General features: G+C 43.8%; 1 protein-coding gene and 1 long non-coding RNA gene across 4 annotated transcripts in view; one reads left to right on the top strand and one right to left on the bottom strand.

Annotated features, from left to right (window-relative positions):
- Nucleotides 1-1,223: 1,223 nt before the first annotated feature.
- LOC309371837 (dimethylaniline monooxygenase [N-oxide-forming] 2-like) lies at nt 1,224-24,871 on the bottom strand. Of its 3 annotated transcripts, none has more exons than XM_081914902.1 (9): nt 24,602-24,871; nt 18,302-18,439; nt 16,218-16,406; nt 15,440-15,602; nt 12,253-12,395; nt 11,340-11,539; nt 8,332-8,687; nt 4,270-4,342; nt 1,224-2,498 (listed from the first exon to the last, which is right to left on the bottom strand). In XM_081914902.1, exons 2-9 carry the CDS (start codon nt 18,431-18,433, stop codon nt 2,147-2,149), a joined length of 1,608 nt encoding a protein of 535 aa, XP_081771028.1. In that variant the 5' UTR covers nt 18,434-18,439; nt 24,602-24,871; the 3' UTR covers nt 1,224-2,146. The 3 variants fall into 3 exon arrangements, with proteins under 3 accessions (XP_081771028.1, XP_081771029.1, XP_081771030.1); XM_081914903.1 differs by lacking the exon at nt 24,602-24,871 and adding an exon at nt 19,149-19,273; XM_081914904.1 differs by lacking the exon at nt 24,602-24,871 and having other exon boundaries at nt 18,302-18,459.
- The window catches only part of LOC309371916, a 15,048-nt gene continuing 11,600 nt past the window's right edge, over nt 21,544-24,991 (top strand). The window contains exon 1 of the long non-coding RNA XR_014169348.1: nt 21,544-21,687. This is a non-coding gene — a long non-coding RNA (uncharacterized lncRNA). The remainder of the gene's footprint in view (nt 21,688-24,991) is intronic.

Raw genomic sequence — 24,991 nt, 5'->3', positions numbered from 1 at the left:
AGTCTTATAGAGCAAAAAATACGGTAAATCTAAGAGTGGGAACTAAGCTTTACATTGACAGCAGAGGATTCCCAACAACCCATGTCCAACCTGTAATGCTAATGTCAGTGAATTGATGGGAATTTACTTCTATCCGAGAATGGCAATTGTCCTCTAGAAACGTCTACTCAGATCTGCATTTGAATGCATGAAATGAAATTTGATCCCCACATCTCTTTTCATAGGATGACTGAAGGAAAAATGGAGGGGGGGGAGTTGAAGAGAGAGAACAGGCTGTTTAAGCCCCCCTTTTTTTCTTCCTCCCTCACATACCTATTATAAAAGGATAAAGAAACATGGATAATTCATTCTGGTCTTGCCCTTGAAGACTGGGATATCAGATCAATTATACTGTTTGCTACCTTGCTTTGCAGTAACAATAAATAAATAAAATTATTTATTATAAATATATAATTATATAATTATATAAAATTATAAATAAAAAAATATTATTATTATTATAACAATAAAGCGAGATGAGTGCCGCAACCCCAGAGTCATCCGCGACTGGACCTAATGGTCAGGGGTCCCTTTACCTTTACCTTTTAAAGTGTGATATAACACATCAAATAAATAAAACCCATCTATCAAGCCCTATAATAATATAATAATAATAATTTATTACTTATACTCTGCCCATCTGGCTGGGTTTCCCCAGCCACTCTGGACAACTTCCAACAGGAGATTAAAAATAGATTAAAACATCAGACTTTTTTTTATAAAAAAAAAACTTCCCTAAACAGGGCTGCCTTCAGATGTCTTCTAAAACTCTGGTAGTTGTTTATTTCTTTGACATCTGATGGGAAGGTGTTCCACAAGGTGGGAGCCACTACCAAGAAGGCCCTCTGCCTGGTTCCCCATAACTTTGCTTCTGGCAGTGAGGGAACCACCAGAAGGCTCTCGGAGCTGGACCTCAGTGTCTGGGCTGAACAATGGAGGGTGGAGACACTCCTTCAGGTATACTGGGCCGAGGCTGTTTAGGGCTTTAAAGGTCAGCAGCAACACTTTGAATTGTGCTCAGAAACGTACTGGGAGCCCTGTCTTCATAGCAAGAGTAACAAAGCATATCCCTTGATGTTCAGCATGAAATAAACTTGAAGGAACCAGGGGCTCAGCTCCTATAGAACAGAATGATGCACTGGTCTGAATGGCAGTGTTAAATGAGTGATTAAAAACACATACAGTTTTGTTTCTTTGCGCACGATTTATTTGTAAACTCTTGCATTTTAGGTATTTGTCAGGCATGCAGAGGGTTTTAGTGGCACAGGTGCAATGAGTAACTGGAGCTCGGGGCAGGGGGTTCATGAGAAAGGGGGAAGCAGCACTAAAGAGATTCACCCTCACTGACTCTCTCAAGCCTTACATAGACCACACAGTTCAAATGTCCCTTCAAAGGACCAGAAACATACTTTTCTAAAAAATAAAAGCTACAATTCTAAGTTGCACCCAAAAGGCACAAGACCTTGCTGGCCTAGCCAATTGGTTTACCAGCCCATTCTCCCTGGTGTGTGTGTGTTTTCCTGACTTCACATTAGAAATGGGAGTGAAGCCCATTCAATTCACATTTTCAGGCAAATGTACCTATTTTGTGGGTCCTGAAACAGCTATCCTTCAACATTCACACTTCTCCTAATATACGTCTCTTTGTTCACTTTGTTGTTGTTGTTGGAAAACAACACCATTGGGAGAAGGTGCACATTCAAATGCACATATTTGTGAAAATAGCATATCAAAATGAACTGCATTAGGGAAAATTCCTAGCAAAAATGTATTAGGAGGAATGCTCACAAAAACATTGATGAATTTTCATGAGACACTTTTTCTTTTTAAGCAAGTTGATCGGGAAATGTGCAAAGTAAACTTGATAGGAAAGCATGAGGAATCGAGAGAAACCGAAACTGACAGATTTGCCTATATGTTCCTGTTTCATTGTTTCCCAGACATTTCCTTCTTTCCATTTGCTAAGTTTGTCGGAAACAGGAGACCCTAAGAGGGACACAAGTTTGAGAGTGGAAAGTTGGCCCTGTGTGACCCCTATACATGCATTGAAGAGCAAGCAGGCATCAGTAAAGCAGCAGTTTGCCATTGCTGCATCATTGGGTAGAGTTCAGCGCTGACCAATGGATAGGAAAACTGCAACCAAGAGAGCAAGGAAGCCAAGGATTTTAAGCAGGGAGAGCAGAGCGTTACTCGAGGAATTGCCCACTGTTCGAGTTTTTGTGGGCTTGATGATCCGCTGTGTCTGGGTCAGGATGGCGTTCCTGGCTCCAGCCCACTTCCCTGGTCCTATCAGGCGGAACTGGAATGGACTGCAGGGTCCAAAGAAAATGGTCACGGCCAGCTTGGGATCTCTCAGCAGGAGCTTCAACAGGTTTGGCTTTGCTCCTGTGAGAGCAGCAAGCTCGTCCAGATACTCAATGAAATCCGTTTGGATTGACTGGCTGCGGCTGGTGCCAAACCTTTGAATGTGAAGAAAGACATCAATCACACCAATATCTGAGGCGGAGAAGGCATTTCATGGTTTTATCTTGAGCACATAATTTAGGCAAGAACAAGTCTAGTACAGTGGTAACCTCGGGTTAAGTACTTAATTCATTCTGGAGATCTGTACTTAACCTGAAACTGTTCTTAACCTGAAGCACCACTTTAGCTAATGGGGCTTCCTGCTGCCGCCGTGCCGCCAGAGCACAATTTTTGTTCTCATCCTGAAGCAAAGTTCTTAACCTGAAGCACTATTTCTGGGTTAGCGGAGTCTGTAACCTGAAGCGTATGTAACCTGAAGCGTATGTAACCCGAGGTACCACTGTAGCAGAAAAGCGGAGGTGGGGGCATTCATCTTGAATCTGGCAGATGGAAGCTATCTATATTTGTTCCCCAAGCCCTCATAGCCTATCTTTCTTAACTACTTCATTCAAATGCTGATATTGTATCCATGTTGTTAATTTCCCTGATAATTCCTTAAATTCTTTCAATTGATACTCTCCTCCCTCCTGTTTTAATAAATTTCTATGTTGTCCACCCTTCTATTAATAATAATAATTTATAATAATTTATTATTTGTACCCCGCCCATCTGGCTGGGTTTCCCCAGCCACTCTGGGCGGCTTCCAACAGAAATGAAAAATACACTAAAATGTCACATATTAAAAACTTCCCTGAACAGGGCTGCCTTCAGATGTCTTCTGAATGTCAGGTAGTTGTCCATCGCCTTGACATCCGGTGGGAGGGCATTCCACAGGGCGGGCGCCACCACCGAGAAGGCCCTCTGCCTGGTTCCCTGCAACTTGGCCTCTCGCAGGGAGGGAACCGCCAGAAGGCCCTCGGAGCTGGACCTCAGTGTCCGGGCAGAACGATGGGGGAGGAGACGCTCCTTCAGATATACTGGACCGAGGCCATTTAGGGCTTTAAAGGTCAGCACCAACACTTTGAATTGTGCTCGGAAACGTACTGGGAGCCAATGTAGGTCTTTCAAGACCGGTGTTATATGGTCTCGGCGGCCGCTCCCAGTCACCAGTCTAGCTGCCGCATTCTGGATTAGTTGTAGTTTCCGGGTCACCTTCAAAGGTAGCCCCACGTAGAGCGCATTGCAGTAGTCCAAGCGGGAGATAACCAGAGCATGTACCACTCTGGCAAGACAGTCTGCAGGCAGATAGGGTCTCAGCCTACGTACCAGATGGAGCTGGTAAACAGCTGCCCTGGATACAGATTTGACCTGTGCCTCCATGGACAGCTGTGAGTCCAAAATGACTCCCAGGCTGCGCACCTGGTCCTGCAGGGGCACAGTTACCCCATTCAGGACCAGGGAATCCTCCACACCTGCCCGCCTCCTGTCCCCCAAAAACAGTACTATATTCTTTTTCCACCCCCATCGTTCAGCCCAGACACTGAGGTCCACTTCCAAGGGCCTCTGGTAGTTCCTTCCCTGAGAGAAGTGAGGTTACAGGGAACCAGGCAGAGGGCCTTCTTGGTAGTGGCGCCCGCCCTGTGGAACGCCCTCCCATCCGATGTCAAGGAAATAAACAACTATCTGACTCTTAGAAGACATTTGAAGGCAGCCCTGTTTAGGGAAGTTTTTCGTGTTGGATGTTTTATCATGTTTTTAATATTCTGTTGGGAGCCACTCAGAGTGGCTGGGGAAACCCAGCCAGATGGGCGAGGTATAAATCATCATCATCATCATCATCTGATCTGGAGCTGATATTAACCATAAAGCATTGGATGTTTCTCTTACCATTTGATCCTCTTCTCGTTCCTCTTGGTGGTGTCAGCCACCATAGTGCTCTCTGAAGGCAGCAAACTTAGCCCTAAAAAGATTAAGAGTTGGGGCTAAGGTCATGTCTACAATATATATTCTTGGGAGGAAGTCATGATAGTGGAGACCAGCTCTTTTGCCCCACTTCTTTTCATAGCTTCTCATCCCACCACCCTCCACCCCAATCTATTCTTTATGAGTTTGTGGGTGCCAGACCTTTCTAATGCCTGGACCCAACAAGTCTTGAAATATAAGCCAGGCTAGCTTTCTGACGAGGTCATTGCCTGGGATGATGAACTATTAAGAAAGCAAGGAGAGGGGGCTGTGTGCCGGATAGTGATAGGAAAGCGGAAGGCTGAAAAGCCAGAGAGGCTGAAGTCCTTCCCTATGGGGAAAGAAAGACCCTTTAGGGGTGTTAATCAACCTCTCCATTGTAGGCTAAGGTTATTTGTTTGTTTGTTTGTTTGATTGATTGATTGATTGATTGATTGATTGATTGATTTATATACCACCCTTTATTGCAAGATCTCAGGGTGCAAATGCAAGTGTAAATAACCCATATATCCTAAAGACACCACTGTGTCTCATTCCCAGAAGGAAACACGGAGCCTAAATTCCTAGAATCCCTGGAATCTCGCACCACCCAGAGACTGGGGTGGTGTGCAACCCTATTTTGCTTTTATATATAGTGGTACCTTGGGTTAAGAACTTAATTCATTCCAGAGGTCTGTTCTTAACATGAAACTGTTCTTAAACTGAAGCACCACTTTAGCTAATGGGGCCTCCTGCTGCTGCTGTGCCGCGGGACCACGATTTCTGTTCTCATCCTGAAGCAAAGTTCTTAACCCAAGGTACTATTTCTGGGTTAGTGGAGTCTGTAACCTGAAACGTATGTAACCCGAGGTACCACTTTACATCTTTAATAAGAATGATGTGTAGCTTTCCTCGCTTTAATAAAGTGGTGCTCCAGAATATTATTACTGATTTCTTTAACTCTGATAATGGAAAGTTAATATACTGCAAAGCAGTTACATTTGCAAAGAATCTTGGGAACTGGAGCTGTGTGAGGGGTGAACTATAGTTCCCACAATTCTTGGGGGGGGGGGAGCCAAGTGCTTTAAAATGTATGTTGTGGTTTGACCATAGACTGGAATGCTTTTCTTAACCTGTGTAGCGAATATAATGAGTTACGCAGCACCATCAACGCATGTTGTCTTTTACAGATTGACAAGTCCCAATCTCAACGAGATCCCAGTCAAAATGTTTATCACTGCCAGGAGGGAAAAGGGAGCAGGAGGAAGAAAACCAAGAGACAAGCAATGTAAGGTGCACAGAGCAACACAGCCAACTGAAATCATAGTTTGACCCCTTTTGCCACAGCCACAACATCTGGCTCATTCAAAATGCACCAGAGCGAATCAGAAGAGATCTACGGCACATAAAAGTGCTTTGGTTTTAATGTGCAACAGGTGGACCCACTGTTTTACTGAATGATGCTATAAGGAGCAATCTGGCTAAAAGAACAGCCAAAAACCCTCAACCCTCATAAAATCATAGTGGAGGGAGGCGTCCCCAAGAGACTAAGCCATCAGAGATGGGACCGTCCTCAGAAGGAGGTCCTTCTTGAGACTGGGCCCCTGGACACACCCCTGACTAAGTAGGTTTTGTTTCTTGGTCTAAGTTTCATTTCTCTAAATAGGCATCAGGGGTCACAGCCAATCAGGAAAGGGGGGTGGTGGTTAAGGAATTATATAAGCATCAGTGCAAGAGGGCCCTAGGCACTTGATTGGCACTGCTGAACACCCGCCCTCCCACCCTTAGTGTAGGTTCTTGGCCTTGCTTTGGACTTTGTGTGAGTCGCCTGTCTTGGGACAGGGGCCGGGTAGGAATTGTTATCCATCTGGCAAATTGGCACTGGCCACTTGGTTTTTTGCCTACCCCCTTAGCAATCATCACAACTTTCCAGGTTTGGCGGTTAGGCATTGGTTTAATTTTGCGTGTGTAGGGGAGGTGTGGCCATCACCTGCCCCTCAATGATCAAAAGGTATTCCATTAAAGGAATCTGGGGGTCCTGGATCTCGTCCGAAGTCCACTTGATGGGCTAGGGCCATGCCAGGATCACAGGAAGAGTTTGGATTTGATATCCCGCTCTATCACTACCCTAAGGTAGTCTTAAAGCGGCTAACATTCTCCTTTCCCTTCCTCCCCCACAACAAACACTCTGTGAGGTGAGTGGGGCTGAGAGACTTCAAAGAAGTGTGACTAGCCCAAGGTCACCCAGCAGCTGCATGTGGAGGGGTGGAGAAGCGAACCCAGTTCACCAGATTACGAGTTTACCACTCTTAACCACTATGCCACACTGGTAAGCTTCTGTCGGGCAAAACCCCGATGTTGCTGCCCCAATGGGTTTACCATAGACTCTGTCAACTGGGGCAGTAGTCCATTATAGTCTTCAGCCAATGCCTATGCCAATACCACTCACATTTAATTTGCAATCAATAAAGTTGTGGCCTTAATTTTACCCATCAACCTTAATTGTGTCCGTGTGTAGTTATTTCATGGGGCACTGGCTTGGGGCCTCAAGACGCAACTGCCATTCCAACAGTTGCAGGTCTGCAACAGGTCTGCAACTTGGCCGTGACCCCGTTAACAGGTCAAGAAGTAAACGAGTTCCATTCCTTCCCCAGCAAGTGCCATTGGCCAAGTGCCTCTACTTTTCCCACCAGCCAATTCTTGCTTCACAGCCTTGGAGTCTATCTACCCCATGATACTGAAAGACAGAAAGACCACATATTGTCCCACCCAATTTCCTTCTCCCTTCCCCTAGTGCCCACGTAGGCATCCCAAGGCTGGGAGAAGATGTCTGTGCTTGATGGAGTTCCCAGTTCAAATCTCATTATTTTTTTTCTTAAAAGAAGAGTTTGGATTTGATATCCCGCTTTATCACTACCCGAAGGAGTCTCAAAGCGGCTAACATTCTCCTTTCCCTTCCTCCCCCACAACAAACACTCTGTGAGGTGAGTGGGGCTGAGAGACTTCAGAGAGAAGTGTGACTAGCTCAGGGTCACCCAGCAGCTGCATGTGGACGAGCGGAGACGTGAACCCGGTTCACCAGATTATGAGACTACCGCTCTTAACTACTACACCACACTGGCTCTCAGTTCAAATCTCACTTAAGCAAGCCACTCATCTCTCATCTACAGCTGCTGGTTTGTAGTGGTACAGTGACAACATCGACCCATTTCAGAAAGCTGTAGGTGCAATTGCCAAGATAATGTATGTGCAGTTCTTGGGCAGCTTTATATAAATGCTGATTGTCATAACCATTATTATTACAAATCCATGATCAAGCTACCCAGATTTTGGATATTGGATTTTTAAAGTTTTGATCAGGATTTATGGTGTCTTTGGCTGTCTGTTTTGATGTTAAACTATGTGTGCCTACAACTCGTGTTTCAACAGCAAAACTGGATTTTATAATCAAAGAACTATCAAAATATCCAAATTTTAAATTTGGGGACATGTCAAATGTGTAATTACAGTGGTACCTCGGGTTGCAGATGCTTCGGGTTACACGTTTTCAAGTTATGGATGCGCCAAAACCCGGAAGTATCAGAACGGCTTACTTCCGGGTTTTGGCGCTCGCGCATGCGCAGAAACACTAAATTGTGCTTTACGCATGCACAGAAACGCCGAATTGCGTCACACATGTGCACAGATGTGGCGCTGCAGGTTGTGAATGCTTCGGGTTGCGAACATGCCTCCCACACGGATCACGTTCGCAACCCGAGGTTCCACTGTAATCTGATATCCTAACTTTGAAAATTGCCAAACTACATGAGTAGCAAGGCAAAGCAAAACAATGCTTCACCAAAGGTGTAATTGTTATTTCCTGTTTACCTCCGCATTCACCCCCTTCTGCTTCTTATTTTGTTTACTCTATTGTAAAATGTTAGATTGCAACCTCCTCAAGGCAAGGAACTGTTCTTTTGTACTATGCACCCTGACTGAGGTGCTGTATAATCAGAACCAGAATCTTACCCTTAAAGACTCTGGTCGCCCAGCGAGCTTGCAGCTCTGCAGTGGGCATGATAGGCCCAAGGGGCTGGATGAGGCCAATAACAGCCAGCGTTGGCTTCTCCAGATGAAGAGGAAAGACGTGTTTATACAACGGGACCCGATTGTCTTCCACCTTGATCACTGACTTGTCCAGGAAAGGAAACGCAACAGTGTAGCCTGTTGCAAAGATGGCAATATCCACATTCTCCTCCACAGTTCCATCTTCAAAAATGACGGAGCTCTCGGTGAACTCCTTGACGAGTGGTTTCACCATCACCGCACCACAGAGGATACGGCTAGGCAAGTCGTCATTGAAGACTGGCTCTTTCATCAGGGATCTGGAAGGCAAAATGAGAGTGGAGAAACATGCTCAGAAACCGGAAGGGATAACACTGTTCTTATTCTCCACCAATAATACAGTAAGCCAGCAACCTATGTGCATTTTACTTGAGTGCATTTAACTTTTCGTGGGGGGGGGGGAGATAGTAAAAATTGATAGAAAAGGGGTGGAAAGAGGGCAGGCGTCCCTACAACTTCATGAAAAGGGGCAGGGGTGGAATGGGGCTGAATGGGGTTATATGCGCTCCACCGAAGGGTGAAGTGTCTGGAATGGAGGTAAAGGTAAAGGGACCCCTGACCATTAAGACCAGTCATGGACGACTCTGGGACTGCAGCGCTCATCTCGCTTTACATGCCAATGGAGCTGCCGTTTGTCCCCAACAGCTTCCGGGTCATGTGGCCAGCATGACTAAGCCGCTTCTGGTGAACCAGAGCAGCGCACGGAAATGCCATTCACCTTCCCGCCAGAGCGGTACCTATTTATCTACTTGCACTTTGACGTGCTTTCGAACTGCTAGGTTGGCAGGAGCAGGGACCGAGCAACGGGAGCTCACCCCATTGTGGGGATTCGAACTGCTGACCTTCTGATCAGCAAGCTCTAGGCTCTCTGTTTTAGACCACAGCGCCACCCGCATCCCTACATCTGGAATGGAACCCACATGTAAAACAAGGATTGCTTGTATATGCAATTTTGGCTTCAGGTGCAATCCCTGGAACACAACTCCTCTATAGTGCTTCATAGCTTCCTCAAAGTGCTTCACATACCGTACTTTTCTGTGCATTCAACGAAGTTTTTCTCTTTAAAAAAAAAGTTATAAATTTGGGGTCTTCTTATACATGGATAGTTGATTGGCGGGACTTTTGATTGGCTGCTGTGCCTATTCGGAGACTGTCAGAGGTGATTGAGTGTGTGAGTGGTGGCTGTGGCAATGGCTGCTGTCGATTGGCTGCTGCTGCAGGCGATTGGAGGCTGTTGGTGGGGAGTGGGTCAATTCCCCTCCCAAAAAAAGTTCAATAAATCTGGGCAATCCTCCACCCCACCCCCCCAAAAAAGCTTAACAACTCTTGGTAATCTCCCTCCATTTTCTTCATTTTGAGTCCCCAAAAATAGGGGGTGTCTTATACACGGGACGCAGGTGGCGCTGTGGGTTAAAGCCTCAGCGCCTAGGACTTGCCGATCGAAAGGTCGGCGGTTCGAATCCCTGCGGCGGGGTGCGCTCCCGCTGCTCGGTCCCAGCGCCTGCCAACCTAGCAGTTCGAAAGCACCTCCGGGTGCAAGTAGATAAATAGGGACCGCTTACCAGCGGGAAGGTAAACGGCGTTTCCGTGTGCGGCTCTGGCTCGCCAGAGCAGCGATGTCACACTGGCCACGTGACCCGGAAGTGTCTCCGGACAGCGCTGGCCCCTGGCCTCTTAAGTGAGATGGGCGCACAACCCCAGAGTCTGTCAAGACTGGCCCGTACGGGCAGGGGTACCTTTACCTTTACCTTATACACGGGGGCGTTTTATACATGGAAAAATACGGTACTTACATTTCCCAAAATGTTGGTGCAAGTTGGACATGTCCAGGAAATTTGGAATTCTGGATGCGTAACACACAGGCTCTTGGAGACGGGTGTGCGTTATTTCCTCATTCAAGAAAACACACTCTAGGCTTTTTCTAGCACTCACCTTTCAAGAGAAACGTTGCAGCCCAACCACAACCAGGTTTAACCGGAAACATGGCCAATTAAATAGGGATTTATTTATTTTTAGTTAGTGTGCTTAGACCTTATCTGGGACTGCCAAATCCTAAGCTGCTGCTCCTCTCCCTTCTCTACCATTCATGCCATACCCATCATTATCTATGTCCCAGACTCTCCGAACACAAAAATAGCTCTCTCTAAGCCTTGGGGCTGAAGGCCTGCTTCTTATAGGAACAGTTCTGTAACTAACCATAACTGTGCCTGGGTGCAAACAATATATTGTGCACCCCCTGCCCCATTGCTATTTGCATAAACAATCAAACAAAAATAATAATTTGCAGGGCAGTCTTTCCTTGACTTGAAGTCAGACTGGACCTGTTACACTTACACCCCCCAAAAATGTACTTTTTATAAGAATGCTTATAAGAAGTAAGGGTCACCTGTCCTCAAAGGAGACTAGTTTCTGTATTTCTGTTTGTGAATCTATTTTAGGTTTACTCTGCTGGCTGGACGGTGGAAAGCCCAGATCAGCGATCCATGCAGAGACTGAATGAATTATGAATGAATGAATCCATCAGCGATCCATGCAGAGGCACAACAGGTAGTAGCATCCTCAGTTGGTGCAAAATTCTTCTCACAGATTTCCCAGTCTAAACACAGGGATCACATGCCTTTTCAAAAAGGAGGTGGATGGAAGCATAGGACTGACAGAATTTGCGTCTAACTGATTTTCGTCTCTTGTTGTGTCTTGCAATAACCCTGGCAACAAACCCAGGTCAGATCAACCCCCCCCCCCTTTGAAGCAAAATGACCAGCTATATCAAGCCTAGGCAAACTCGGCCCTCCAGATGTTTTGAGACTACAATTCCCATCACCCCTGACCCCTGGTCCTGTTAGCTAGGGATGATGGGAGTTGTAGTCCCAAACATCTGGAGGGCCGAGTTTGCCTATGCCTGAACTATATACCTGTTTCGAGGCACCAAGCCATAGTTCTCGTGGCTAAACCACTGGTTCATTTTCCGTTCCGTCATCCATTGCAAAAGGAACCAAGGGACAGAATTTCGGATCAAGTCGTTGAAGCGAGTGTGAAAGATGGTGTCCCAAGGATAGCCATTGTCGTACACTCGGCTCATCACCCAGGTGCCTCCCCTTGTGCTGAGGAAAACCTGTGGGGCAGCAAGAGAAGCCGATGAGCCCCCAAAACTCTCTCAAAGCTTCTTCTCTCCTTCACAAATCCAGTGGTGTAGCGTGGGTTGCAAGGGTCCCGGGCCACATAGAGGCGAAGGGGGAGAGAGGGAAAGGGACTTAGTATGCATGCAAATTCAACTGCTTAACAGCGTCTGCATCACCCAGGAGATTGCAGCCGCAGAGATAAGACAAGAAGAGTTGTTTCATTGTCTGGAGAGGTCACTTCCTGGTTCACAGGAGGAAGCCGTGTTCAACAGAGCCCTGTGATGGAAGAGAACAGCTGTACTTAAGTAGCACGGGGTGTTGAAATCTTGTGCCCCTAACAATTTTGCACCCAGGATATATGTTTTTGTATATGTATGCTCAGTTGCTTTTTAATGTTTTCCGCTGCTGATCTCTTAGCTGTTCTTACTTTATCAGCAAGCGGATTTGAGTTCCTGACAGGCAGGGTATATATAAAATAACGTTTACTGTTACAATATCTGTTTACATTTATCCTCCTCTGTAAACCTTCTTCCCATTCCTCCTCCTCTCTCTTTGCTCCTTCCTTCAATCAGTGGGTCCTGCTGCCAGCCATCGTGTGGGTAAGTCCACCTTAGGTTGGATTCCACCTATTTTATTTTGTAATCCATGCCTATCAAGACGATATCTAAATCTTCACATCATCCCTCTCCCCAAACAGCCTCTTTACCTTCTTTGCCTTCCTGCAGATCTCCACAGCGATGTCAGCAGCCGAATTCCCCATTCCAATGATCACAACAGTCTTCCCATTGAACCCATCAGGGTTTTTGTAATTTCGGCTGTGGAAATAGTTTCCCCGGAACTTTTCAAAACCTGCCATGAAGCAAAGAGTTGCTACAGCACTTGCAGAATAACTTAATAGTTGCAAAAAAGTTGTTTTTGGATAGATTCCAGATCGGGATATCACAGCATTCAGGTACAAGACAAACTTTGCTTGGCTCATCTGCAGCGGAAGAATGCTATTCCCTCAAATATATCTTCTCACGAGAGGAAAAAACTGGTAAAAACAATATAGCTTTAGCCAAGTGTCTACCCGTTTTGTGATCAAACATTGGTGCAGTATGCAGTACAAGAAAGCAGCCTTTTAGAATGTGAAAGTCAATGACTTTAAATCAGTATATATTTGTAGAGTCAGTGATCTAGTGGCGCTATGGTTGTTGTTTTTTTAATTCCTATTTTTATTTTACATCCAAAGAGCATGCTAAGGACAAAAACATGTTAACTATGGCCTCTTCTTTTTTCTTTTTTTATTATATATCATGCTTTTAATACAAACTTTAAAAAATCTGGAACAATAGAAACTGTACAGATTTGATCAACCTTTGTTGTTTTTTAACTAACTAAATCTCTAGACACGCCAATGTCCTGTTCCAAAATATTGCACAACATTCTGAATACAAAACTCTGGTTGTATTCCTCCTTCGCTAGAGAAAAAAGAAAGAAAAAGAACGAAAAACCCCTCTGGATCCTTACTCACTGGCCCCCTGCATGTAAGAACCAAAAAACCAAACAAGAACAGCATGGACCTCTGCATTAAAAAACATACATAATTCTGTCCTCTTTGTGTCCATCCATACTCCAAGATCACACGTTGCTGATTCACTCTTCAAAAAGGGTCAGGAAGGAGGGAAGCGAGGGGAGTAAAGGAGCTTTCACTGATGCTTTTTTTAAATTTTCCTGAAAAAAATATTTTTTTCTCTCTCCTCTAAGAAAAAATCTTGAAAAGAAAAAAGTTCATTTTTTTTACGTTAGAAATATATATATATTATATATACCTCTTACATTTTACAAATGTAGCAAATTATTCAATATAAAGGGACAACAAAAAAATTAACACAAACCCATAAAAATAAAAGTTTTTTAAAAATCTCTTTTTCTTCCTAAGAAACCAGGTAAATTAGTGCAGGTTTTTAAAAAAAAATTGAAGCTGAACGTCTAAATCTTGACCAAAAAAGAGGCCGTGAGTTTCATTGTCGCCAGGACTGGAAATGCTTCTGGAACGCAGACTTCTTTTCAAAAAGCAGTGAAACATCACATGTTGCAGGTGCTAATGAGGTTCTTTCTCTCCCTTCAATATACTTAAGCTTGAGAAGGGTACATAACCCTACCCAAGGCAATGGCTCAGGTCAGCTTTCTGCTGCATGTAGTAGTTCTCGGTGGAGATTATGCTGTGGAGGGTTTGCTTGTTTTCTGGCAGCAGAAGGGTGAGCTTGATTATGTCTCCCTCTGAGCCATCATTTTCTGCCAGATCTTCTATCCGATGTATCCCCTCCTTCCCCTAGGACAGGGGTCTGCAACCCGTGGCTCCGGAGCCGCATGTGGCTCTAGCGAGGGGAGGAGGCGCATTGTGCGCCCCGACACTCCCCACTGTGGCAGGCGCTGTACTGGCTGTGACGCCGCATGGGGGCGGTGCGTGCGTTAGTCACGCACCGTCCCGACGTCACCTTCCCGCCCGCCCGCTACATTGTAAGGGGCATGTACGCTGGTCACTGTTTTGAAGGGGAGTGAAGAACACACACACACAAAAAAAAGGTAACTTGTTAATTTAACGTTTATTTCTATGAGGAGGAGTAATTCTGAGGGGTCAAACAAAGAAATAATAAAAAAGTGACAAAAAAGTTATTTTTATAATGACAAGTTTTGGGGCTCCCAGGTTTTTTTTCTTCGGAAACGGGTCCAAGTGGCTCTTTTTGTCTTAAAGGTTGCAGACCCCTGGCCTAGGAATTCCAAGTGTGAGTTGGCTAAGAGAAATACATTTGGAAATTTGACATGGGTGGGAAAAAATCCAGAATTTGGGGAAAAAATATGCAAAAGTTGAACAAATTAGGCAACAATGCATGATTTGTTTTCACCACGTAGCACAACTGGGGATGAAGAGACATGTCAAAAACATATATTTGAGATAGGAAAAGATTTCTCATGTGGAATTGTGGGGGATGTAAGGGCAAGGGACGCGGGTGGCGCTGTGGGTTAAACCACAGAGCCTAGGACTTGCTGATCGGAAGGTCAGTGGTTTGAATCCCCGCAACGGGGTGAGCTCCCGTTGCTCGGTCCCTGCTCCTGCCAACCTAGCAGTTCGAAAGCACATCAAAGTGCAAGTAGATCAATAGGTACCGCTCCGGCGGGAAGGTAAACGGCGTTTCTGTGCGCTGCTCTGGTTTCGCCAGAAGCGGCCTAGTCATGCTAGCCACATGACCCAGAAAAACTGTCTGCGGACAAACGTCAGCTCCCTTGGCCAGTAAAGTGAGATGAGCACAGTAACCCCAGAGTCGTTTGCGACTGGAAATAACTGTCAGGGGTCCTTTACCTTTACCTTTCAGGGCAAGGGAATGAGGATATTTATCTGCACAGGCATATGAAGGACCTTAATTCCTACCCAGGGCTGAGCTAAAATTTTCTTTTGCTCATTCCAGCCCTTCCCCCTGCAGAGAATAACTACAGCACATTCAATAAGAGTTGACTGCAAAACCCTTTTCTTGTTTGCATTTGTCATTTTTGTCCCTTCATTTCTCCCCCTCCAACTTTCAGCTGTCTGTGGCTGAGGCCAATTGTGGAGATCAGAACACTCTTGATCTTATCGCCCCCCCTGAAATGGTGTTGATCTGCTAAGCTGCCTCTGTTAAGCTGCCCCTCCTCCAAAAGTTCAAGCAGCAGCTCTCTCCTTGAAAGCTCATAACTAAGGTGAGAAGAGTCTCTTGAATTCTGGCACCCTGGATGCTTGCCTTACTTGCCTCTTCTAGTTGGTCCAGCATGACCTCATGCCTGGTCACTGAACCTCACAAACCCAACCAGACGCTGTGTTGTCAACTGAAATAAGTTCAGGGTTTCAACTCTCTGTTAGGCTGAAGAAACCTTACCAGGAAAAGACTCCACTGGGGTGTATGCTTCTATCTGGTGGCCAGTGCAGATCATGACAGCATCGAAGATGAATGACTCCTGCTTTCCATCTGTCTCTGTGACCATGGTCCATTGGCCAGTGGTAGCGTAATCTTGGCTTTTTTCTAAACTGATGACGGTGGTCTACCATAAGCCAGAAAAAATGACACTATTACTTTGCAACCAGTTCTCTCTGACACCACGTTCCTCACTCCCCACTTCATTGAACAGCAGGAAGTTCTGAAGGGGAAATTTTTGAAGGGCTTTTGGAAGGATATTGAGAAGCTGGACGAGGACGGCCAAGATGATCAAAGGTCTGGAAACCAAGGAACTACTTATGAAGAACAGTTGAGGGAATTAAGTATGTTTAGCCTGGATAAGAGGAGGTGGAGAGGAGATATGATAGCCATCTTCAAATGAAGGTGGTGGACTCCCCTTCCTTGGAGGTTTTTAAGCAGAGGTTGGGTGGCCTTCTGTCATGGTGCTTTAGTTATGATTACTACACTGCAGGGGTTTGGACTACGTGGTTGTAACTGCTAGTAAGTGTTGATACTGTATGAAAAAAAGCGGACTCGTTCCATATGTGGTGGATGTTCTACAGACATCAAACATTTTGAAAAAGAATTGTCCAAGCATCATCACTAAATGGCACTAAATTAGCACTAAAGCTAATGGATTCTTTTGTCTTCTTAACATTATACCAAATTTAGTTCCCAGAAAGAAACAGGAGATAGTATTGAGTGAATTAAATCAACATACCTTGAACCTGATATACTTGAGCAGACCAAAGTGCTTTGCATAGAGTCGCAAATACTCCAGGAACTTGGAGTTGTGCAGGAAGTTTGGAAAGTGGTCAGGCATTGGAAAGTCACTGAAGCAGGACATCTCTTTGGAGGAATTGGTGACGACAGAGTTGTAGATGCTAGCCCTGTTTTCCTCCACCTTTTCCTAGGGAGCAATAAGAAGATCTCTGCTTGATCAGCTGCCTCCCAGAATCCCACACACATAGCATGAAGCCAAAAGCTCTTAACCATTGTTTGCCAAAAGCTCTTCACCATTGTGAGAGCTGGACCATAAAGAAGGCTGATCGCCGAAGAATTGATGCTTTTGAATTATGGTGCTGGAGGAGACTCTTGAGAGTCCCATGGACTGCAAGAAGATCGAACGCATCCATTCTTAAGGAAATCAGCCATGAGTGCTCACTGGAAGGACAGATCGTGAAGCTGAGGCTCCAATACTTTGGCCACCTCATGAGAAGAAAAGACTCCCTGGAAAAGACCCTGATGTTGGGAAAGGTGGAGGGCACAAGGAGAAGGGGACGACAGAGGACGAGATGGTTGGACAGTGTTCTCGAAGCTACCAGCATGAGTTTGACCAAACTGTGGGAGGCAGTGGAAGACAGGAGTGCCTGGTGTGCTCTGGTCCATGGGGTCACGAAGAGTCGGACACAACTAAACGACTAAACAACAATTGTTTGCTTCTCAATCAACTGTTGCCAGATGGTTCACTATCTCTGAACATGGAGGCTCCATTAAAGTGCTATGACTAATAACCCAATTGGCCTCAAAATCTCCATAGAGATATAACGCATTCCCAGCAAGGTGTCACAACCAAAACATTCATCTCCCTATCTACGCAATCCAGTGCACCCATGAGTCATCTGACATCCCCAGCAGGATAAAAAATATTCCAAGAGAAGCCATTTTGAACAAGTTTTTGATATATGTATTGAACAATAATAACAACAAAAAATCCACCCAAAAGGGAATCCAGTTCATCCTCAGTTGAAAGCTGTTTACATACTATAAAGAAATAGAATGGGGCGCTCCCAGTGTTCCTAGGATGCCATTATTCCAAAAAGCACAGTAGAGGGTAAATAATCCACATGACTACAATCAATTGGTCACAGATCTTCCAGTTCTAGGAGCGAGGGTGAAACAATCCACCCAGTTATGTTCAGCAAAAGTGGAGGGCATTTATTAAACCATCAGCACATTGTTTGGTTTGTGACTGCCGAGGGACAAGCCAATTTTATTTTGGCACAATTCAGGATGAAAAGCAGCTCTGTCATAAGGCAAGATGAAATTTCTACCTCAGGCGGCAGATTATGTGTGCCGTATGGGCAGATCTGCCTGCTGGGGCATAATCCACTGCACAAAGTTCTCCTCTCGCAAACATTGCTCGACAACTTTGATTTCCTGAAAAGAAAGCTCGACAAATTTGGCTGCCCCCTCCCCTAACAAAAATCCTGGCTACACCCATGTGGAAGACATGAATGGCATGAAACTATTTACATTATTGAAAACATATTTCACACCTGGTTTGGCCCTTAGTGACCAACATTGGATGAGGATGGGTCTGGCAGTATATTCTGCCGTGTAATGTCCCGGCACCTATGCACACAATTTCAGCCACTTCTTTTCTGGACCAATGCAATTCAGCCAGAAATTTGAGTGCTGGCGAAGGTGAAGACAACTACCAGTTGATGCAGACTTTTAGAACTAGGTGCCTTCCGACATATTGGTGGCAGCTGAGGTCAAAAGGAGCTTAGCCACAGAACACAACTATCCGAATTGGGTGTGTCCCTCTGTGGGTTGTAGTGGAAGCAGTGGCGTAGTGTGGGGGGTGCAGGGGGGGCCGGCCGCACCGGGCGCAACATCTGGGGGTTAGGATTAGGGGGCACAAATCCACGGGTTAGGGGGCGCAAATCCACGGGTTAGGGGGTGCAAATTACTTGCCTTGCCCCGGGTGCTGACAACCCACGCTACACCACTGAGTGGAAGCTTCCCAAGATACATTCATTCAGTGTTCTAACCTTTCAAGCAACAAGTCTCCTGACTTACTGTGAATCTCCATAGTCCCCCGATGTCACTGCTTTGCTCAAAGCAAGTGGGCTCAAGACCTTCCTCCAGGCAGCCTTTGATGGATGTCAGCCCGCTCACTCCAGCACCGATAATGGCAACTTTCTTAGCCATGGTCCCCTATGGGAAGGAAAGATCAAAGGCACAGCTTACATTTCTCCCTTGAATCAGAAGGACACTTCTGGAAACCAGAGGTCTTCCTCCTGGGCATGGTCGGCCAATTGGTGCCAAAGAAGGATAGAACATTTTTTATGTACGCAACAACAGCAGCAAGAATACTCATCGCAAAGTATTGGAAGACACAAGATCTACCCACTCTGGAAGAATGGCAGGTGAAGGTGATAGACTACATGGGATTGGCAGAAATGACTGGCAGAATCCGAGACCAGGGAAGAGAGGCGGCGGAAGAAGATTGGAAGAAATTTAAGGACTATCTTGGGAAATATTACAAAATTAGTGAATGCTAGAATGATGTTGGTTAGAAATTAAGTGGTTTTCAGCTGTAATGAATAAGATAAGTCGGGGGTGGGGGTGGGAAAGAAAGAAAGGTTGAAAATTAAGTGAAAATTAATGGTGAGGATTTGCTGAACTAATAATTAGAATTGGGATACAAAAAGGGGAGGTACGAGGAGGTCTGGGAAGTAAGTTAAAAGAAAATAAGTGAATGGAATTTTATGTGTTTTTAAATTGTTTTAGTTTTGTATTTTTTGTATTTTTGTTATATTTTGTTTTTTCTTTTTGTATAATCTTTGAAAAGTCAATAAATATATATTTTTTAAAAAAACAGAAGGACACTTCTGTCCTCTTATTAACACTAGGGGTGTGCTACCTTCGCTCAGAGGCTTGGACAGACACTGTGCTTCACCCCAGATCTGTGGACAGTGGTCATTTCTCGAAGCCTTAGATGTCTTTCCCATTGACTGGAATGAACCAACAAAGGCATATCACTTTTCATTTGTTGGCAAATTTGGATGAAATGTGTTTGCGTTGATGCCCCTTCTGGGGAGTCTTTGCCAAGAACCACACAGTTAAGAATAGTGACATTGTGCCAATCGGGGCAGATGATTCGAGCAATGTTCACATCACATTGCAAGCAGCATGATCCGGGAAGCGTCCACATCACATTTCAAATGACCCGAGCGGTGTTCACATGATCCTTCACACAGGCTTTCTTTGCATAAAAGGGAGAGGGAAGTGAGGGGCAGATGTTCCAAGCCATGTTTACATGACCCTCCCCACAGACATATGATCCAAGAATCTAAGCATATTTCAAATGATCCAAATAGCAGCCACATCACATCTTAAACTCGCAGCACTCAGACCTGACAGTTTAGAAAGTACATTCACACTAGCGTTTTAACGATCGCTTAATGATATTGGAAAGTGCTCCAAGCTACTAAAATCAGGGGTGACGCAAGGGGTGTGTGTGGGGGTGCGGTCTGCCCCAGGTGTCATGCCCGGGGGGGGGGGTGACAAAAACCCCCTGGGCGGATCAGTGTGGTGGTGCTTGCACCCGTGTCGAGCGGATTTTTGCAATTGGAGTGATTGGCGTCGTGAAAATCCGCCCGCTGATCGCACAAATACGCCCAGCGATCAGCTTGGCACCCCCCGGCGGGCAGCGCTCACATCCCCGGTGGGCAGTTTTATGCAATCAGCGGACAGGTTTTCGCAATCGGCGGGTGGTGCTGGCACCCCTGGTGGGCAGTGCTCGCACCCCCGGCTGGCCAGCACCCCCCGCCGATAGTGAAAATCCAACCGCCGATCGTGCAAACTACTGCCTCGTCTGATATACAGCAACTAAAGGAGACTGTGAAACTTGCCACAAGAAAGTTTTCACCATTAATTGTATTAATTTTATACCCACTTCTCCCATTGGTGAGAAATCTGTGGGTAGCACTACCAATTTACAGTGCAACGCTGTACATGTCTGCTCTGGGGCAAGTGTGCATGGGTATAGGCAGGGCTTTTTATCAGTCGGAACTCAGTTTTGGCACTTTCCAGGTGGGCACCATGGCCATTATTTATGTGATCGTCAGTTGGATTTGCGCAAACTGCGGGCGTATCTGTTTCATGGCCAACCCTTCCTAATAAAACCTTAACAACTTTGGGTACCCTCCCTAAAAAGCTCAACAACTCTGGGCAACATTCCCAAAAATTGCAATGTGGGGTCCAACAGTAGAAGAATGGCAGATGAAGATGTTAGACTTTTTGGAGCTAGCCGACCTGACTGGAAGAATCCGCGATCAGAAAGAAAAGGAATATCAAGAAGATTGGAAGAAATTCAAAGACTATTTAGCCAAACATAAGATAAGTAGAAGTCACTTGAAAGTATCAAACAGGCCTAGGATTAGAGTAAGAATGAAATGTAAAATACTATGGATTTAGATAATTATGAAAAGAGAAAAAGATAGTAAATCAAAGGAGTTAATTTGATTAGAAAGAAGATATTGGAGAGCTGTTACAAGGTGATTCAATGAAACTCAGTAAGGGGGTATTCATGGAAGTCAGTTAACCATGAAAATTAAATTAGGTCTTAGAAGTAATATGTGTCTATATGTTTGTTTTTCCTTTTCTTTTTTTTCTTCTTTTTAGGATTGTAATGTGTTTTTTTCTTGGAGTGTTATATTCATTATAAATTTGGAAAATCAATTAAAAAATGGGGGGGGGGAATTGCAATGTGGTGTGTGTGTGTGTGTGTGTGTGTCAAAAAAAAATTGCACTGGGTACCACCTCACCTTGCTACGCCTTTGACTAAAATGTGACATTTCATCTGCAGAAATTCAACTTCAACATGGAATGAGATGAAGAGGGAACCATCCATAAATTATGTCGCATGCCTTATGGGGGGGAGAAGATAGCAAAGGGTGGGTTTTTCCCGGGAAAAGCACCGGGACAAAACAACAACAACGATGCTTGGACATGAAACTTTAAAGCATGGAACTGTGCCTCAAAATGCAACACCAAAGGAAGTCTGGATGAGACCATAGTTGAGGAGAAGAGATATTGGTTATATTGGATTAATGTGTGACATGGGAATTGGGATTTAAAAAATGGTTTTGCAACTTGCAGTCCCTTCTATTGCTTTCTTATCACAGCGAGGGATTGTGGGAGATTCGTTATCCACTGAAGCCTAGGAAAGGGGAGAAATGAGTCAAACCTCATTCCCAAGGTTAAATTCATACTTCTATAAGCATTATTATTCTTTCAGGCTATGGGGTAAAAAAGCTTCTCTGCTTTGCTGTCACCTTAAATTGAACGTCTAAATTCAGTTTAGAGTCAGGATTACAGGAAAACAACAAATTAGGTAGGTACAGAGCAGTGATCCCTGGAATAAACTTGAAGACTAAATTCCTCTGGCTTAAAAAATTGTGAGTACGGTATATTTATTGACCATAATCCAACAGAAACTTGTACACATTTAAGCCTGTTTATTTCAGTGACATTCAGAACGCTTAATTCTATGTTGGGTTATGGCTGGTGAGTATAAAGCTGATCTCATGGTTACAGCATAAATTTCACGCATCTGAGCACCATTAAAAATGTGTTTTTATTTTTATATATCCATATTCAGTTAAAGTTGTGACAGACAATTTCATTTACATAAAGCTATTCAGGCTGCTGCTCATTATTTTAAAAAGGCATTGATTAACACAGTAATTAATTAAAGAAAAGTCAGCTATATTTATAAGAAAAGGCAAAAAAGGAAAAGAATATAGGACTGTACTCAATGAAATATTCAGCTAATATTTATGCAGCTTGGATATTTGAAGGAAAATGTTTTGCAGCAGTACCCAGAATTAAACTGGACTCTTAGCAACAGCTGGTATACTAATAGCCACACAATGAGAAGCAGCATTAAATATTAGTTGATAAAACCATGGGAAAATAGATATAATGACAAAGTGAACATATTTGTAACAGTAAAAAAGAGGAGGGGATAACTAGAGACCTTTTATAAAATTCATTGACCCAAATATAAACAGAGGAAATATAGAATGAGGTTCCCTAGGTTGGGAAGGAAATGAAGGGAAAATATGGAATGATTTAATCTGTATCATGTAAATTATGTAAGTCAAATAATGCAAATTAGATATTAAGAAAGTGAATATAAAATCTGGTTAAAGGAAGAGCAGGTATGATTAAAGTATAGCTGGTTTTGGATAATTATGATGTGTTTTCTTGTTCTTTATTTGAAAAATGTTACCAATGTGATCTTTTGATATTTCCTTATGGGGGAAAAAGAAAGAAAATTAATGAAATTTTGTGTAATGGATCGACTTACGTATTAGTAGATTTTGCCAAATATTGACTTCTTAAATGCAGATAGGAAATGGGATTTGGAATTATGACAGTAGCACCCCATAATAGTAAATATTGGTGGCACTTTAAGAACCTAAGAGGATTCAAGAGAGATATCTCAGATTTTGAAGTGGTTTGCTGTCCAGGAAAGCTCATGATTGAGTAGTTTGAAAAGGTAAGTTGTATGACTTAAGATATATGTTTGTTTGTTTTTTTCCAAATACATTTTTATTAACATTATATACATAACAAGCATACAAACAGATACAAACAAATACAAAAAAAAAATTTCAACAAGAAAAAAATAAAAATATACAAGCCAAACTTTTTTCCTCTCTCTAACTATACAAAGAGAGATTAATCCGGCTACTTCACAAAAAAAGGAGGAAAAAGAAAAAGAAAAAAAAAACCAAAAACAACAACAACAAAAAACAAACAAACAAACAAACAGACAAACAAAAACCCCTCCTGGACTTCCTTCCATCCTTTTGGTAAGTATCAAATATTTACTTCCATTCACGTATTTGATTTTTGAACTGTAAACCTAAATTCACACGCTGGTAGTATTGTTCTGACCCCGCCAATCACATTAAACATTCATTCCAATGTAATTCCAGTATTTACTCCAATTTTTCAGAGATTTCTGTTCATCATGGTCTCTTATTTTACCTGTTAATTTATCAAGCTCAGCATATTTTATCATTTTAATTTGCCAATCATTTATATTGGGGATAGTTTCCACTTTCCAATATTGTGCCAACAGAATTCTCGCTGCTGTGGTGGCATAGAGGAATATCGTTCTATCTTCTTTTTTGATCTCTTTATCCAACATTCCCAACAAAAAGGCTTCGGGTCTTTTGGGGAAGGTGTATTTAAATATTTTTTTAAGCTCATTGTAAATCAATTCCCAAAAGCCTTTCACCCTTTTACATGTCCACCATAGATGATATAGGTCACCCTCCACCTCCCCACATTTCCAGCATTTCTTATCCTTTAATCTATACATTTTGGCCAACTTCACAGGGGTGTGACTTAAGATATATGTTTGTACTTTACATAATAGTGTATAGTAGATATATTTGTACAATACTCATATATGTCTCTTAAAATCATTCAAGTAAACTTTCTAATGTTATTTCAACTTGTCATGCAGAAATTATGATTATGGTAACTTTTGGCTGCTGGTTGCAGATGGACCTATTTACTTCGGACTTTGGGAAAGTTTGACATTTCGATCGTTTTTATATCATTTTTATCATCTGCTTTCATTCACTGCTGATGTTCTGTATTTCAGCATTGTGAAATGTTTGCAGTTCTTTGTTTAATGATTTCGATTGTGAGCTGCCCTTGTACCATATGAGATAAAACAATTACCGAAATAAAACGATGGCTATAAATCAGAGTACTTCAGCACACACAAGAGAGAAATTCCTCATTCTCTCTTCGGGAAACAGAGAAAGCAAAACCATTTTTAAATGCTCAACGAGAGCACAAAAATCCTAACTGAGCATTTAGAAAGAACAGGTTAAACCTCACATGTTGGTGAGAGGTTTGTGACCAGATCTCCCCTTCATTAAATTTGATTGGTGCAGCAGTCCTGCTGAAGGGGGTTTTAACACATTACTCTGCACTACTTTGACAAATCAAAACTGTCCCCTGGCCTGGCCAGAGATTACAGGTACAGTATTTGTATTTGGTGGAGGAGAGTGTGAGCATTGTAGGCGCGATAGGTAGATCTAGAAAATAGCAGAATGGGGGAAAGAGTGGAATACTTCTGCCTCCAGCACTGCTCTGAGCACAACGAGAGAGAGAGAGAGAGAGAGAGAGAGAGAGAGAGAGAGAGAGAGAGAGAGAGAGAGAGAGAGAGAGAGAGAGAGATGGCTGATCTGGTCACAGATTTCTCAAATATGTGGTTTGACTTGAAGAGTCAAGAGATAAAAAGGTTGAAGAGCCAAAGTACCGTAGGGAAACGGCAATTCTTACCTGGCTTTCTCTGTTGCTTGGATTAAGCAGATTGTCCCTTCAGTGTCTAGAGGGAAATCCACACTCCAGCTGAGCTCCAGAGACTTTTGACAAGGGGGCAGTCCATGCTCACGTGGTTCTTTATCTCTCAGGCACAGAGCACTAGGAGTTAACTTGTTGATGCAGATAGATGCCCCTTTCCCCTGGAACAGTCTTTAGGGGCACTGGGGTGTGTCTGTGTGATAAACAGAGTTGCCTTAAAATGTTCTGTGGATGTTTGTGAGCAACCTTCTTTGAAAACACAAGGAGTTTGGCAACCTTAGCCAAGGACTAGGGTTACACAATCACATGGAATGTGGGACTGTGGATTTGGGCTTATATGTTCTCCCTTTAATGACAGCTATAGGTAGT

This window comes from Podarcis melisellensis (assembly GCF_964234715.1).
Source record: "Podarcis melisellensis genome assembly, chromosome: 6".
Taxonomy (NCBI): domain Eukaryota; kingdom Metazoa; phylum Chordata; class Lepidosauria; order Squamata; family Lacertidae; genus Podarcis; species Podarcis melisellensis.
Note: the sequence above shows the minus strand (reverse complement) of the source record. Positions and strands in the feature narration are given on the sequence as shown.

Excerpts from the sequence above, each read along its gene's own strand:
- LOC309371837 (XM_081914902.1), bottom strand. The coding sequence starts at position 18,433 with ATGGCTAAGAAAGTTGCCATTATCGGTGCTGGAGTGAGCGGGCTGACA. Across the intron at positions 12,396-15,439 it reads CCCAGTGGAGTCTTTTCCTG|GTTTTGAAAAGTTCCGGGGA; the intron begins GTAAGGTTTCTT and ends GCTTCATGGCAG. Across the intron at positions 2,499-4,269 it reads AACGAGAAGAGGATCAAATG|GTTTGGCACCAGCCGCAGCC; the intron begins GTAAGAGAAACA and ends TCACATTCAAAG.